Here is a 17887-nt window from a genome sequence, read left to right on the forward strand (position 1 = left end):
GCATGCAGGCCAAGAAAAAGTGTAGGAGTAGGAATTTTGGGTCATCCATTAGAAAACACTCCCAAGGATTAATAAATTCTTATATCATACTTTTAGAGCAGACACATCAGATAGCAGGTCACAGGATCAGGCAAACTAATAATTTGCTGTAAATGAGAATAGAATTCAGGTGGAAAGCTGAATACACTCCCATCATTGGGCAGCAGGAAACCAATCTCCATAATAGTTTCTAGCAAAATATTCTCAACAATCGACTGGCTATATTACTCAAATGTTTCCCAGGTAGTACAGACTGACAAAGGCAAAGAGCTCACTCCTCTCAATAGGTCAGCCCCTGACTCTACCATCTGGCTCAAGAAAGATATATTTAGCTTGTCAAAACTTTAGCTTCCTCATCTTGAAGAGAAGGATAAAGGTCATTGTGATGACTTAAGGCATAATCCATGTTATGAATTTAGTGTGGCATCTGGCACAGAATTAATTGCTCGAGAGACACTAGCTTTTATTTTTTCCAATCCACCATAACGTGTGAGCTTTTTGATAGTCTTTCCTACTAAACACTCTCAAGCTTCACTCCAGGGAAGCCTCACCATCCGTGGGGGATCTTCAGGGATTCTGCGAACATTTGATTCAGCTTCCCCCCGCCCCCATATACTTAATTTCTTTCCTCAAACCTGTGGTTAATATTCATACTCAGATGAGTCAGATGTCACATTTCAACACAGTGGAGATGTAGCCTGGGTAACTTGATTTTAACAGGCTTAGGGCATGGTTTCTCTTGCTATCTCAAGTGCCCATATTCCAAGTTCTTGTAAATGTGTCACTGATTTGGAATGTTGTAGCTCTGCACTGGTTTCTTCTTGAATTCAAGTCTGTGCATGTTTGTATAAAATGATATAAGCAACTTCACTAAGCAGTTCAAAAGCAGGACCCAAAGGAAAAAAAAAAAGTAAGAGCGGGCAAAATATATGACATGTTACATGTTATTGTGGGTTTCGTATGCCTGCGTCTAACTTTTATATTTACCATGAGAATCATGAACAATCATTAAATATTTTCCAATTTACATCTTTAAACTCCTGTATCAATTTAATGGGAGTATCCTGAGATTATTTAATGTACATTAAATTACAGTAAAACTATTAATATTCACAACTACTTAATTTCGTCAATACATAATTTAGAAATAAATTAGAAGAGGATTGTGGTAAAAACTGTAACGTCATTCGTAACACCTAAATTCATATTTTCATGTTGATGAAAATAGCCCTACTTTCCCTATTGTTGCCTTTTCAATTCACAACTTTTATAAAGTGTGGACTTGTGACATAAATTTGTTGTAACAATACTACATTTACTTATTTTATATCTTAGAATTCCGTTTAAGATTTTGTTTGAGAAGAGTTAAGCTGCTAAAAGTTTGGAAAAACTTGGAAGATAAACTCCTTTAGTCTGGGTACTATATATATTTTAGATTTCTGAGTTAGTCGAACTTCTACAATATTTGCTTTTGTTCATTCTGGTATCTTCATCTGTGCCAGGGATTTCTTTGGTGATTAATTCTAATTACAACTCAGTCCAAGTCCAATTTTAGAAAAAGTAATTTGTTAAATATTAAGTGTAATGTCTTTTTGGTTCCTTTTGTAAAGAGCAAAACTAGTTAGTTGAGCCCCTACAGTTGAGTCAAAATGGTGTAATATTTATCTGGAGCTTTCTCCTGTGCAATTACCTCTGCAGTATCATGAGCCTCTGTATGGTCAGGACTTCTCTCCCAATTATATACTCTTGACTAACCTCCAGTCTCTGTCTCTGGTGTTTGTCCATAAATTGTGCAAACGTCCTGTGGTCAATAGCAATGCAATGTGATATGGAGTCACCTGCAAACTTCATTAGTTTGATGAATGAAACACTGTGGTCTCACAGAATTCCCTATTGGGGACTTACTCTGTGAGGTTTTTGAGGCTGACTTCTAAAGAAGTCATTTTGGTATGCTAACAACCAGACATTCGTGGATGGGGCTTAACACGGGTCAAACTTGGACCAGATTCTTTCCTCCGTGAACACCGTTAACGGCGAGAATCTAGTCTTGTACGAAAGCACACCACGTACTTACTCTGCTAAATGAATCACTGAATGACAGACTGACTTACTTAATTCCCTGGTTTTGTTTTCTTCTTTTGAATTTTAGAGTGTGTCCAAGTTTACGGACTATGAATTGAAGGCCTACGCCAGAGCAGGGTCAGTGGCTGATGAAGTCATTTCATCTATGCGAACGGTGGCTGCTTTTGGTGGTGAAAAAAAAGAGGTTGAAAGGTTGGTTTATTGAAACGTCCGCCACTTTCCTGAATTTCGTCGTTTGGCCTACTACCCTGAATCTTCCTTATTTTGTACAAAGTGGCAGATTTACCTTGGTCTGTTTACCGTGAGAGAGATTTTATTCAAGAGGTAGCTGAGAGTAATTAGTTGGGCAAAGCACTACAAGGACCCCCAAGCCTTTAGCTGTGTGTTTTTGAAAACATTGTAGTTGGAGATTTTTAGAATGCCATTTTAGGTTAGGGATTTATTTCAACTCTGGTGGTGTGTATGTATGCATATGTATGCATATTATACCTCATGGTATGTATGCATATTATACCTCATGGCCCGTAACACTGTTTGCTGCGAGATACCTAAAATGCAGCTCACCACATTTTTATTCAGTGTCTTTTATTCAGCTACTGTACTACATGCTCTTTATAAAGTCTGATGAAATTTCCATTTACTCAAAGAAAATTTAGCGTTGGTATATTACAGACCATCATTCCAGAAGATTAATTCTTAATGAAACCCAAACAACACAGTTGTTGAGAATTTGATTTTGTTAATTCTTCCTCTTACCTAGTATTTTTTAAGTACCAGTGCCAGGTACTGATTTCATAAAATAGCCACCAATTTAATTCAATTCTTATTTCATGAGTTTGAGATCTAGTATGACGATGTCAGTCTCAATTGTTACCAAATAAAAAAGAGAATAGAATTTACAATTTCTATTCTCTTTTCCTTTTTTTTTTTTTGTTTGTTTGTTTTCCTTCTTTTGGTTTATAGAGTGAAGTTACCTAGTTTCTCACAAAAAATTTCAGTAGCATACTTCCTCCACCACAAAAGATACTCATTATTGTTATTAATAGCAGCTTTGTAAATGTTTTGAAAATGGAACATAGGATAGACCTTCACTTTGTCCTGCAAAATATTAAAAGTTCTCCATGAATTTATTTTTTGAGATGAAGGAAGGCAGTTACAGAATGTCTGAACTTCAAGACAATGCCAGTTATTAATGGCTAGATCATAGAATCACTGCAGCCTAGTGCTTAGATTGAATTTCTACATAGTTATCCGTATCCCATGGCTGTGAACCTGACCGGTCATGTTACAACATAGCATTCTTGGTCACGGGGCAGATGGGTGAGTGTACGGAGATGAGTTGGTGCAAACACTGGTTCTGAACCTGGGGGAAAAAGTTGCATCATTTTCTGATAGAAAGCATGCCATGTGACTTGGTAAAAACAATCCAAGCACAAATAGTACTAAATCCCTCACGTCCAAACATTTGTGTTGAAAATTCTTTTCTCTTGGGGTAAAGTTCCCACTTTTCTCACACTGTTCTTTTCCAAGAAGTAATCAGCTGTGAGGTTTGGTTAGGCATTGTTCCTTCAACACATTTCATTGCCAGGTTGAAATAAGCTAAATAACTACACGGAAGTTTGTCATTTTCTTTTCCGAAAGCTGCTGTGTGTCTGGGGTGATTTTTATGACCATTGAGTAAAAGCACAGCATTGTGGCTGATTTAAACATTCTAACTTGAGCTGCTGCTGCTGCTGATGTAGACACAAATGCTTTCTCTTCACAGGTACGAGAAAAATCTTGTGTTTGCCCAGCGTTGGGGAATTAGAAAAGGGATCGTGATGGGATTCTTTACTGGATTCATGTGGTGTCTCATCTTCCTCTGTTATGCACTGGCCTTCTGGTATGGCTCCAAACTTGTCCTAGAGGATGGAGAATATACGCCAGGAACCCTTGTCCAGGTACTTTGATCTTACTGACCTAAACATAACTTTTCCTGCTGGAATCTCGGAAAAACCTACAGTTAAGGCATTTTGTTTATTCATTTAGCGTCTGAGGGAGGAAAGCAGCAACGATTTGATGGAGTCCATCTGCAGAAACAAGCAATGCTTACACATTTTATAGTAAAGGAACACTGAGCATTTGAATTGATGAGACCAGTGATTTAATGATTTCCGCTTAACTAAAAATTCTATAGCTGTAAAACAATGATTTTCTGACTGAGTTCAAAAGATAATATGCCACGATAATGGGAAGTCAGGGATCTCTCAGCTAAAAATTAATAGCTCATGTATTTAAGCTTAATAATAGTACAAGATATGTGCTAATGGATGTATTTGTGAAACACAATGAGTTACTAAAATACCAAGCCAATAATATCTTCAACTGAACAGGTAATACGACCCTATTTTATTGTTCACTTGTGCTAGAGCCATGCTATCATGAATGCCTTGGTTGCTTTAATTTTCTGAATTTTTTCCGTTGTTCTTTCAAGAATTATTGAGCATCTACTATATGCCAGCACAGAGGATTCAATAGTGAACAAAAGAAATGTGATCTTTTCCTGGTGTGATTTATAGATCAGTGGGGAAGAGAGGCAATAATTAAACAACCCCATCAATGCCTAATGACAATGCTATAGAAGACAAGGATGTTAGCAGTGAATAGCAGGGTAACCGAGTGTGGCTAGGATCAGAGAAATCTCTTCTTCCGGCTCACAAACCCAACGTTTTTCCTCCTTAGCTTACAGCTCCTCTCATAACAGTGGGACTCTTGTCATTGTTCTAATTCTCAGCTCAACAGCACCTTCCCAGTAAGACCTCCTGTGCTCACCCAATCTTTTATTCTCTTGTATGGCTTGCTGAACTTTTCCTTCAGAGCCCTTGAATGAAATTGACCATTTGGGTTTGTTTACATTTGTGCCCACCGCTTCCTGCCCCCACACAGGAGGCCAGGGAGATAAAACATGAAATACATGTTTCATTTGGCCTATTAATTATTTAATTACATATATTAATCTTTTTTTTTAGATTTTATTTATTTATTTGAGAGGAGAGATCGAGCACGCACACACAAGGGGTGGGAGGAGCAGAGGGAGAGGGAAGGAGAGAGAGAGAGAATCTCAAGCAGACCCTGCACTGAGGGCAGAGCCTGATGCAGGGCTCAATCTCACAGCCCTGAGATCATGACCAGAGCTGAAATCAGGAGTCGGATGCTTAACCGACTGAGCCACCCAGGTGCCCCGTAATTAAGTATATTAATTTTTAAAGCATGGAGATGTGAAGCAGTTTCATATATGATTCTTAAATAAAATATTTTGGCTCAAGATTCTAGGTGAGGGGGAGCCTGGGTGGCCCAGTCATTAAGCGTCTGCCTTCGGCTCAGGTCATGATCCCAGGGTCCTGGAATCAAGCCCCGCATCGGGCTCCCTGCTCAGCGGGAAGCCTGTTTCTCCCTCTCCCACTCTCCCTGCTTGTGTTCCCTCTCTAGCTCTCTCTCTCACTCTCTGTCAAATAAATAAAATCTAAAAAAAAAAAAAAGATTCTAGGTGAGATAGATTTTCATTGTTCATTAAACAATGAAAAATGCCAAAATCTTATCTACTAGAAATTTGCTAGCTGATAGCTTATAATTTGAGATCTACTGCTTTAATATAAATACATTTCTAGGGAAAGTTGAATGGAATTTTATTTATTTGTTTAAATTTCTTAAACAAATAAATGTATTTATTTACAAATGATTATCAGCGGTGAGGTCAAACCATAGTCAATCTAAGCTACTGACTTTATCTCGTTAACAGCTTGATGATACACTAAGAACAACTTTTTAAAATTCAGTTCTTCTTTGCAAGATGAACAATTGGCATCACTTGAACTTGTTTTAAAAAATTAAATATAAGACGTGTTAAAGTGTCTTTTGAACCTTAAATGGATAGTATAGATGGAAAATGTTGCTGTTATTACAATTTAAGCACTTTCTTAACAACTCTAACATAGCTTTGCACATTTGAAAGTCCAGTGAAAGTATTTCAGGTCAGAAACCTGACTACAAAGTCCCTCATCTTTGTTGGTCTAATGACTCTTAAGAACTTTCAACATTTACCAGTTGACTGCAGTCCCAGATGCTTCTATCTGCTCGTTCTGCAGAAAAACATGCGCTGAGAAAAGACATCCTTCCGTCATTCCATGACTGCAAGGAGAGGACAAAGGTGTGCCCAAATAACAGTTCAGAGGGAAGAATGAATTGGTAAATTGAAAATTAAATAATACACAATTCTAGTTGGAAACACTGAATTTAAAAACGCCTTGGTTACTCTCTCTAGCAGGAATCCAGTGTTATGGTTCTAAGATAAATTGAGGCATACTAAAATTTTTAGGAGATTCTTTAAGCAAAAATAATTCCAATCAGGCAGCATCAAGCCAGAAGTGATGAGAAGCCACTCTCTACCTACAGAGGCCAGGGGTGGGAGGTGGGGGAGACTTTTATAGAGAAGAGGCAGAAGGAAAGCAAAACAGTGATTTGATTGGCTCTGGCTTAAGCAGTTGCCTTGCCTGGGGAAGCTTAATTGACCATTTGTGATTGGATGCCCTTAGGTTCTTGATGTCCTAACCTTGAGGCATTTGCGCTTAGGTTTTGGTTTGCTCATGCAGGCTACTAAGGCATTAAATCAACCTCAGCCTAATGGCCTCCTTGTTTAACGAATCTGACACTCCTCAGCTTCAAGTGTCCACTCTTGTCTATACCTTCTGTAAATAATTGGGATGAGAGAGTACTTATTATGTGCAGATGTGACATACTATGTGTCTCTAACATTTTAGTCATCAATTGTTAACCTTACCTCTTACTCCAACACCTTCCTACAAGCCTCTGCTTACACCTTAAGAAAGATCCCTTTGGGAAAATGAGAGACCTCCCCATTAACAGTATAATCATTGATTGTTCTTTCTCTCTCTTCCTCCCTCCCTTCCTCCACCCCTCCATCTCTCTCTTTCTCTCAGTCATGTTTGCAGGCACATCTTTGGCCATACTTCTGAGTAGCAAACTATGAAGTCTGAGTATACATGAGCTGAGTTGAGTGTTATCAATCCACTAAAGTAATTAACAATTAGGTTAACCGAATATATTTTTTCATGAATAAAATCGTTATTGGCTGCATGGTAATTGAGCATACATGGTAAGTGGTTCACATAAATGACTGTGATTGGTATCACCTGTACACAGACAAAAAACAAACCCTGTGATCTATTAGGAGAGAAGATGAAAGGGAATTGAAGAGTGCAGAAGGCTGCTCTGTTGTGCTCCCCAGGTTTCAGGACTCAATAATAAAAAATAACAGCAGGAATAGATAGTAACATTATTCAGTGTGTATAAGGTGTCAAGCACTAAGTAGCATATTTCATATAAATACCATATGTCATATCAAAACTTCATTCTGTATTGATGTCGTTGTACTACCACTTAAAAATGAAATGGAGCCACGAGGTTGAAAAATATGTGTTGAGAGGCATGCAGGGGGACATAAACTCACATGCCTGTGCCTCCGGGGGCCTGACTCATTAACCACTGTTTTCCTGCCTCTGGATCTGACTTCCAAGGAGCCACCTTTTCCTCAGCACACCCATAGATAGATTGTTCCCCAGTGGTCTCCCGGGCCTTTCGCACTCCCACGCTGCTGTCCACGGGGCTAGAGTAAAATGTTTGGGGTGGGAAATGATGGTCTGTTGGGATGGGTGCTAGCCATTGTGATGATACTAGGTATAGGCCTCTGTCCTGTCCCACACACTCCTTCCCTAAGTACCCCGAGGGAGACATTTGCAAAGCCAGGCTGAGCAGGGTTTGATTGCAAACCTCAGCTTAGGCCCCTAGTGATTCAACCTAGAATCTAGAGCAGGAGTCAGCAAACTATGATCCCCCAGCCAAACCCAGCCTGATGCCTGTTTTTGTAAATAAAGTTTTATTGGAACACAGCCACAATTATCTGTTCACTATTGTCTATGGCTGCTTTTGTAGTACATAGCAGAGTTGTGTAATTGCTTCGGAGCCCATTTGGCCTTAAAAAGCCTAAAATACATACTCTCTGGCGTGTTATAGAAAATGTTTGCTGACCCCTGATCTAGGACATGTGGAAGGTTTCCTTTGCTCAGTTGGAAAGAAATCTGATAAATGTGGTCTTAACCCAATTTAGAGATGTACTGTTCTGTCTATTCACTGTATCACTTCCTAAGTGTGGAATCTTGCTTCTTTCAACATCACTATTATTTATGTGGCTAACACTGGATTCATCACCTTTAAACTAATTATTTCATTTAATGCTCATAAAAGTCCCATGGGGTGTATGCTTTTAGTACCCCTGTGTTACAGATAAAGAAATTGGGGCTTGAAAGATGAAGTAATCTGCCCATAGGAGGAACTACTTTGTGTAATTCAGGACAAGGAACAAGAAAGATGAAAAGGGAATGTTTGTCCCACACATGGAGCGGGGAATTCAGGGAGAAGGCAAGAGGGCACTGGTGTACATCATCATGATATGTGGAATGGAGGTTACTGAAGACGAAGGGAGGTAGCTGGGAGGCTCTGAGGAGTCTCATGGTCCAGACAGAAGATCGAAAGAAAGCAGGGAAACCATCACAGACTGGGTTCATTTGACTGCCTGAAGACTACATTCAGGCAGCGGCCGATCTTCAGCTCAGCAAGTAACTCCGGTCCATGAAGGATGGTGGTCAATGAAACATCCCCCATAAGCATCATGTGACCAGCACCCATTTGGTCAAAAGAACTCTTGTGCTCCTCCTAGAGGCACGGGACAAATTGCCTCATTGCTTCTTCCTTTAGAAACAGCACTGATAAACACAGAGCGCTATTTGGTAGGAACATCTGCTCATGATCAAGTCGCCTTCCCCTAACTTAATGAGATGACTGGGTTGGTGAGTTAAAGGACAGTTTCCTCAGCATTGCCCAGGAACCTCGCCATACCAACTGCATGCCACCAGCAGCAGATGGGCCTGTTTGCGAAACAGAATGTCAGTCAAGAGCCTGGGTTCAAATACTGCTCTACCACTTAATAAATGTTGTAATGTAGGGTAAGTTAGGGAACGTCCATACACCTTGGTTTCCTCTTCTGTTGTATGGATTAAGTGAAGTAATACAGGTAAAGCACTTAGAAATATACAATAGTAAAAGTAGTAGTGGTAGTAACAGCGGTGGTTATCCTAGTAATAGTCTACTAGTAGCAACAATATAGTAGCAAACCTATATTGCTTGTACCTATCTCTAGAGCAATCAAGCTGATCACTGTCTTCATTGCTGCAGTTACCCTTTAACCAGAAGACTATATAAGCCTGTTTATATTACAAACTGAATTATCATATCACTATTCTAACTCACTTTGTGTCTATATGCTGCCTTGCTTAGACCTCATACTCATTTCAAAATATGTTCTTCTTTGTAGAATACTGTTCTACACTCTTGTAGTGTCGTGTTCTACACATAGATGGTCATTTAAATATAATGTAGTCTTTTAAACCATAACAATAGAAAAATTGGAGATACTTTGCAGAACAAAAACTATTCCAGGTGTTTCTAAAGAGCTATTTAGCTTTCAAACTCCCATGGAAGAATATTTCTGAGAAATATCTGAGCTCACGTGGATAGCCCAAATGATGGCACTATTTACAAATTGACAAAAACACACGAAAACTATGTTTGTCTCTTTTCATTTCAGATTTTCCTCAGTATTCTATTAGGAGCTTTAAATCTTGGCAATGCATCTTCTTGTCTGGAAGCCTTTGCGACTGGGCGTGCAGCGGCCACCAGCATTTTTCAGACAATAGACCGGGTAGGTGAAAGCCAAAGTAAAGGCCATGAACAGGTTGGGGGTGGGGAGAAAAATGAAGTTCTGAGGAATTTACCCTCAATGTTAAGAAAAATGAGGGGCTATCACAATGACCTTAATTCAGCAATACTTAATAGGGGCTGTCATCAGCCAGACCCCATAGTGAGATGGGACTGCAGGAGTGAAATAGAACAAATAAGGCCCTTGCTCTCTTATCATACTGGAAAACAGGCAATAAAGAAGTAAGCACGTTTATGGATCTAGAGGGTATTATGCTGAGTGAAATAAGTCAGACAGAGAAAGACAGATACCATATGATCTCACTTATATGGAGAATCCAAAAAGCAAAGCAAGTGGACAAACAAAAAAACAGAAATAGACTCATAAATACAGACAACAAATGTGGTTTCCAGAGAGGAGGGGGCTAGGGGGTTGGGGTGAAGGGGATAAACTGCCAGTTGTAAAATAAATAAGTCACTGGGATGAAAAGTACAGCATAGAGAATGTAGCCAGTGATACCATAATAACTTTGTATGACAGAAGGTAACTACACATATCTTGGTGAGCATTTGGTAATGTAATTGTCGAATCACTATGCTGTACACCTGAAACCAAACATACTTCAGTGAAAAATAAAAGTTGAAAAAAGAAGTAAGTACATTCAAAGCTAGGATAATATCAGTGCAATAAAGGGAATAAAATAGCGTGGTAACGGTTGGGGTGAGGGGAGGAGTCTTCAAGTGAGGGGAACATCATCTCTGAGGAGGTAGTATTTGCGCTGAGAACCGCAGGGAGAGTCAGCCATGCAAAGTGAGGTTTAGGGGAGGAGCCGTGCGTGGGAAGTGAGGGCAGGGAGGCTATTCCTGGAAGAGAGCACTTCTGGTTGGAAAAGGATTGGTGAATGCAAGGACCTAAAACAAGGTCAGTGTGTCTGAGCAGAGTGAGCAAGAGTACAGAGGCTGGAGGGAGAGGAAGGGGCCAGATAATGCAGGTCTTTAAAGCCAAGTTCATAGGTTTAGATTATCTTCTGACTGTGACAGAAAGCTTCTACAAGCTTGTAAAGGATTCTGGTAGCCTAGCTAGGATTTAATCTACTGAAGCGCATTGGAGATCCAGCTAGAAAGTCAAAATCTGAGAATAGAAGGAGGAAGCGGGCAAGATGTGTTGTTCTTCCTCTCTGGAAGCCATGGAAAGCCGGAAGTGTTTCTTTGGTCCCCTAAATCTTCAGTATTTATGAAGCATAAAACCTGCGTGAGGAGACTGCTCATCGCTTTATCTGTTTTATATCTGGGGCTTCATATATTGCAGTATAAACAGATTGTTGAAAACCACATAGACACATTGAGTTATCCAAATTCTACCTCATTCTTAGGGTTATTATATGCTCAGATAAGATGATGAGTCTAAAAGGCCTTTGAAGCTATTACAAAAAACTAAGGCCTTTAAAAATTACTTTATTGTCTTTACGAGAGACCCAAGAGGAAGAAAGTAGATTACACTATTGCCCCAGATAGAGATATGATGATGAATTTCTCTCACAAGTGTAGAAGGGAGAAGAAGCTGACCCTGGAGTGTTCTGGTGGCAGGGGGTAGCCCTCATTCTTGTCTGATTAACTAGAATGTTTAAATTCTAGATTAGGCTCACACTAACAACAACAGAGGTGAAATTCAGAATAACCACTAAAGGTTGGTAGTATTTGAGGATACCACTTAAGGACATTCAGTTAGTTTTAATTATCATCTACGATAGGTATTCAGATGTAGAGTACTATTGGACTCCAGCTTGGCTGACTAGTTGTGTGGCTTTAGGAAAGATACTTAACCTCTCTGAGAGTTCTCTACTTCCTCAACGAACAATTGAGCGTATCACCTGTCTAGTTAGGTTATAGTGACAATCACATAAATGAAAAAAGACAATTGTAAATTTTCTTCCATGGTATCGCAATAATATAATAATACATAATAATAATATGTTATATACTAACATAACTATAGATCAATACTACATATTATAATATTGTTATATATTGTTATTATATTGTTATATAATAATATATGTCATAGCAATATATCAACAAATGGTAATAATAATTAAGTTAATTCCATTTAATTAATGTGAAGGTATATGTCAATTATATATTGACATGTACTTCATATTCATTATAATTAATTATGTATTAATTCTTTGCGTATATTTGGTTATCTATTAATATATTATGTGTGTAATATGATATGCTAATACTATTCATATCTAGTAATATAATATGTCATATTAATATCTCAGTAAATGTTAGTATTATTACTATTATTAATAAATATTTAATCTGGAAGCACCTTTGGTGCAGTGTTTTACCTGGTTGTTGTTCTGTTTTATGAACAAATTCAAACCAGGATGGACAACAGATGCATATACCTTTGTTGTAGCTATATTCCTTTTATATTCTACTCCAGAAACCCGTCATTGACTGCATGTCAGAGGAGGGTTACAAGTTGGATCGAATTAAGGGTGAAATTGAATTCCATAATGTGACCTTCCACTACCCTTCCAGGCCAGAGGTGAAGGTAAGTGTTCATCTTTTCTCTAGGAATGACGGCATTTTTCTTCTTTGATGATTCATATCCAGGGCCACAAGTTACTTGTTTTTCTGAAGCATGACAGTTTGCAGGAAGAAGGAATAGAAGCACGTTTGTCTAGAAGTACCCTTAGGCATCATGTCATTTCTTAGGCAACAAGTCACATTCCTTTGGAGTAGACAATGTGCAAATCCCTCTGGGGAGGACACAGTCTGGCAACCCATTCAGGTTAGGTCAAATTAAGTACGATCCTCTGTTGAAATGAGTGGCAGGGCCTGTCATTGTAAGCATAAGCTGAATAAACTGCAAGGCAATCAGAACAATCCAGAAGTACAGATGCAGAAGGCGGAACACTGAGTGGGTAGGGTACTTCTGGCAAAGAAAAGCTGCTGCCTTTGTAGTTTTTCGCTTCCTATCTGTAAGTTCACAAGGGTCACTAGATCAGTCTTTGGAGGAAGGGTAATCTTGTGGCCTCATGCTCATGTGTCTTGGGCTAGGTGATTGCCCAGGGCACATGCGGAAGAACATTTAGTTTTCCTGTACCTACAGAGCAAGTATTTTTAAAGGCAATTTCATCTATAGGAAAATTAGGATCTACTCTCCTTGAGTAGGTTGACTTCAAAATGAGATTTATTCCTAATTTTTTAACAGAATACCTCTAGCCGGGGCGCCTGGGTGGCTCAGTCGTTAAGCGTCTGCCTTCAGCTCAGGTCACATCCCAGGTCTTGGGATGGAGCCCCGCATCGGGCTCCCTGCTCCACGGGAAACCTGCTTCTCCCTCTCCCACTCCCCCTGCTTGTGTTCTCTCTCTCACTGTGTCTCTTTGTCAAATAAATAAATAAAATCTTAAAAAAAAGAAGAATACCTCTAGCCACCCTTTGTTAATATTTCTGTTATGGGAACTAAATCCCTTGCAACTTAATTCTGATACTACATACCTAAAACATAGGTAAACACATACATACACACACACAAACATACACACATACATTATATATATATATATATATATATATATATATATATATATATAAACACAGGTACCTATATATTCTGATTAAATTGCTGAAGTATATTTTCTATTACTGTTACATATCACATATATATGGAAACATTAAATGTCACAACATATGTCAAAGTACCTTGTGAAAGATAAACCACAAGATAGTACTCAGTAAAGATTTTTTAATGGATGGCTAAAACTTGCTTTAGAAAATCTGTTCAGAACTAGCTCATAATAGCTGTTTCATAAATACCAGTTGAATTAAAACACATTTATTTCATTTCTGTTTTATCCTCTATTCCCAACACCAGTGGTTTGTTTTAATAAAATCTTCTTACTTACACCTATATGTACTCAGCCCTGCTGGGTGCCGCACGTCCCGGGCTATAATGAGAAAAAGCACACACTACGCTTGCCCGCCCTGGGGGAGATTACAGTAAATGAAGGTATATTTGCAAGCCTAACTCTCTAGTGTGAAATGAAAGACGTGAGATTCTGTCACACAAAGGACCCCAAACCACCTTTACATAAGAGGTATAAAAATCACCACTGAATTGGTGAAAATATCCAACAGATGCTTCTGAATTAGATTCCTGTTCTTCCCTTTCTAGACCTACCAGCATTCAGTCTCTACCTTTAACAGTGCTTTAAACTTAATAAACACATCACAAACATTTGTTAGGGAAAGTTTTTCAGATAAGATGTTCACATGCAATACAAGTGTATGACAGCTTAAAATTTGTACATTAGTTTATTGTTAATCCATGATCAGTAAATTAGTATTGTATTTCTAACTTAATGGCTTTCTTTCCTTAATTGGGACAGTCTCCTTGAGGCATCCTAGTATATCAGAAGTGTTTCGTTTTTTTTAAAAGATTTTATTTATTTATTTGTCAGAGAGAGAGAAAGAGAACACAAGCAGGAGGTGCAGCAGGCAGAGGGAGAAGTGCGCTCCCTGATCAGGCGCTGGGTCCCAGGACCCTGGGATCATGACCTGAGCCAAAGGCAGACACTTAATCGACTGAGCCACCCAGGCATCCCTATCAGAAATGTTTTAAATGTGGATTCTGGAGCGTACTTTTACAAGTTGGCGTGGTTTATTTACTTCAACAGTGTTACCACACATCATTTTCTTTCTTGGGTGCCACTATCAATTTATTAATGAGTAATGTGCTAAATGCTAAAACCTCATCATAGGCACTGTTTGCTGATTTTCTGGTTATTGACAGATATTGATAGTTACTGCTTTGAGGGCATAAGTAAATACATACAGAGTTTCGTCACAAAGCGTCCTAACTTACAAGTCTAATTGCTGACAATCTGAACATTGTTCTTTTCTTTTCTCTGCAGATTTTAGATAACCTCAGCATGGTCGTTAAATCAGGGGAAATGACAGCTGTGGTAGGATCCAGTGGATCCGGCAAAAGCACAGCCTTGCAGCTTATTCAGCGTTTCTACGACCCCAGTGAAGGCATGGTGGGTGTCTTCCAGAAGCCTCTCAATGCATGGGGATGGGAGAGTGCAAATGCGGATACATTGGTCAAGCACAAAGGCCTAGGGTACACAGAGACCGTCCTGACGCACACAGAATTGACTTCCTGAGGTTTTGACTGAATCGACTGGACTGATTCCCTGCACGGCGGTCGTGTTCAATGAACGACCAGCCCGTTTGCTCAGGGATGTGCACACACATTCAAAATGGTGTTGCTGCCTTGTCAGTGAATTTGCATTTCCATTTCCTTCTTTGTATTGTAACAAAATCATTATTGTCTCTTCAAGTTTTCCAAATGCCAAGTATAGGAAAAGTTGCATGGCTGGAATGAATGAATGAATGAATGATGACTGCTTTGAGAATTTAGGTTTTAAAGACAAATCATATAATTTCACCAACTCCTTCATCTCTTTTTTCCTCGTGTGTTTACTTGCCTATAAACATAGACTGAAACTAAGAAAATAAATAGCCACCATTGCCATTTGTTTATCACATATGTCAAGTCCTTTGTGAAGATGATTACTTATTTTCAAAATGAGCCCCAAGGTATATATGCTCATTTTATGAAAAGGAAGCAGAGTCAGAGAGATTGAGACCTGCTTCTGATTTGAACCCAGGGCCCTGAGATGTCAAAGGCTCTGCTCTTTCTACGCTCTCCAAGTCATTCTTGTCAACATCTCCTTGATGCTTTGAGATAGAATCATCTGAGTGTGTATCAAGTGGCTTCAATGCAAGGCGTTCCCTGTCATGGGTGTGCTGTTACACTGACATGACAAACATAATGGAATGTTTCTTTGTTATGGACGGTTCATCCTACAGGTATTCTTTGCTACATACCAGCATAACTATACTCTTGAATACATAGAAATCATGGTCTCTTGATGTAAGATTTTTACTTTTTTTGCTAATAGTGATTTTTGTTTATCCCACTTACATTTTCAATTACTTTTGAACAGTAAAGTTCTATTTGATGAATCTGGCCAGAAAGTAAGAGTTACTGTAAACCATACCTACACGATAGGGACCATGTCTTCTTTTCTTTGTAGCTTTTGAAGTCCATTTTAGGTCAGAAGTCAAACGATAATAAAAATATATAAAGTATGGTGAATAACTGACTTGACTCTATTGAAGAATTAGATTTTTTTTTCCATTCCTGGGCCAGTCATATTACATTAAATGACCTTTATATCATTTGTGTTTTTACAACGAATTGTTCTACAGCTAGACTTGATTTCAACTATATATCAACACTCCTATATAAACAACCTCGTTATGGGAGGAATGATTTCTGTTATAATCCTGTGGGTCTCTATTATTTCTCCCCATAGGTCAAGTAGAACATAACATTTTGATTCAGAACCCTGAAGGGTTCCAAGAGATGTGACGTTGTGCTTATGGTCTCTAGGTGACTTTAGATGGCCATGACCTTCGCTCTCTTAACATTCAGTGGCTTAGAGCTCAGATTGGGTTGGTGGAGCAAGAGCCCGTTCTGTTCTCCACCACCATTGCAGAGAACATTCGTTATGGCAGAGAGGACGCAACAATGGAAGATATAGTTCGAGCTGCCAAGGCAGCCAATGCCTACAGCTTCATCATGGACCTGCCACAGGTACCCCTGGCCTCTCATCCTGGGTGGGGTGGGGGAGCAAAACTCAGAAAGTTGTAAAAGGAAAAAGAAAAAGTTACACGATACTATACATTTCTTTCCATTTGAATCCCAAATCATTAAATTCTTAATGCCATGCTAGGTTTCATTCCTGGAAATGTACCATGAGTTTTCCCCTTTGCCTGAAAGCGTATTGTTGTTGATATATTAAAATCTACAAACAGGGGAACTTTCTTTTAAAAGCTCCCTTTGACAGAGGTACAATCTTCTTACTCCATCTGTTGAGCATTTGTCTAAGCAATTGATAAATTTGTTATGTGGCAATGACTTACACAATGTTCATTGATGCCTACCAGTGTCATTGTTCTTTCATTTTCTTGGGCTTAGGCAGCTAATTCTGTGGCCTCAGTACTGTATCTCACATATTCAAAAATTCCTCATTTATCTTCATTTTAGACAATGACAACAAAAACCAACTCTATATTATTACACTTATATGTATTTTGTGGCTTCTAAGTCAAATGGTCTCCTAAGTCAAAGAAGAGCTGTTATTACCAGTTAACATATATATAGTGCTTACTACCTACCGGACACTGTTCTAAGCACTTTACATCTCATTTAACTCTCACAACCATCCTGCTGGCAGCTACTATTATTATTTCTATCTGTGAAGAGAGAACTAAGGTTCCAAGAAGTCAGATAACTTGCTCAAGGCAGGAGAGTCAAGGTTCACATCCAGGTGGTCTGGCTCCAGAGTCTGTGCTCTAGATCATTTCCTATTCAGCCTTCTAGATTACCTGTGTGAATAGGATTGCAGCTGTGAGTATGATATAGTCCAGTGGTAAAGAGTATAAAGCTTTGGAATCAGACTGCCTCCATGAAAATCCCAGCTTCTCCATTTGCAAGCTCTATAAACTTGGGCAAGTTACTTTAGCCCCTTACACCCCAGCATTTCCTTACCCGTTGATTGAGGAGAACAGTAGTACCTGCCCCATGGGGCATCTGGGAGGACTAATGAGGTGATATGTGTAAAGAGCTCAACTTCATGCTTTATACATGGTAAATGCTCAACTCATGTTGGCTAATAATAAACAAGACAAGAGCCTGACATCATTGTGAGATTCCAATATAATGCTAGACATGAAAGATACTCAGTAACTTTTTGCTGTCGATGGTAATGATTGTACAGCCAGCTTGATCTTTCATTTGTAATATAGAGACAGCTTTAATATTTCTTTTTCTGTGTTGCTTAGCTAGAGAAAAGAGGGAAGAATTTGATAG

At 38.9% G+C, this 17887-nt stretch overlaps 1 protein-coding gene across 2 annotated transcripts in view; it reads left to right on the top strand.

Moving 5' to 3' along the window:
- The window catches only part of ABCB11 (ATP binding cassette subfamily B member 11), a 77342-nt gene that overhangs the window by 21198 nt on the left and 38257 nt on the right, over nt 1–17887 (top strand). For both annotated transcript variants that reach the window (XM_028123215.2, XM_028123223.2), the window contains exons 8-13: nt 2189–2313; nt 3887–4061; nt 9821–9934; nt 12383–12493; nt 14859–14984; nt 16406–16609. In XM_028123215.2, coding sequence (XP_027979016.1) covers nt 2189–2313; nt 3887–4061; nt 9821–9934; nt 12383–12493; nt 14859–14984; nt 16406–16609 — 855 coding nt within the window. The remainder of the gene's footprint in view (nt 1–2188; nt 2314–3886; nt 4062–9820; nt 9935–12382; nt 12494–14858; nt 14985–16405; nt 16610–17887) is intronic.

Source organism: Eumetopias jubatus, unplaced genomic scaffold (assembly GCF_037043125.1).
Source record: "Eumetopias jubatus isolate StellerSeaLion01/CBP00866 unplaced genomic scaffold, mEumJub1_p1.0 scaffold_3, whole genome shotgun sequence".
Lineage (NCBI taxonomy): Eukaryota > Metazoa > Chordata > Mammalia > Carnivora > Otariidae > Eumetopias > Eumetopias jubatus.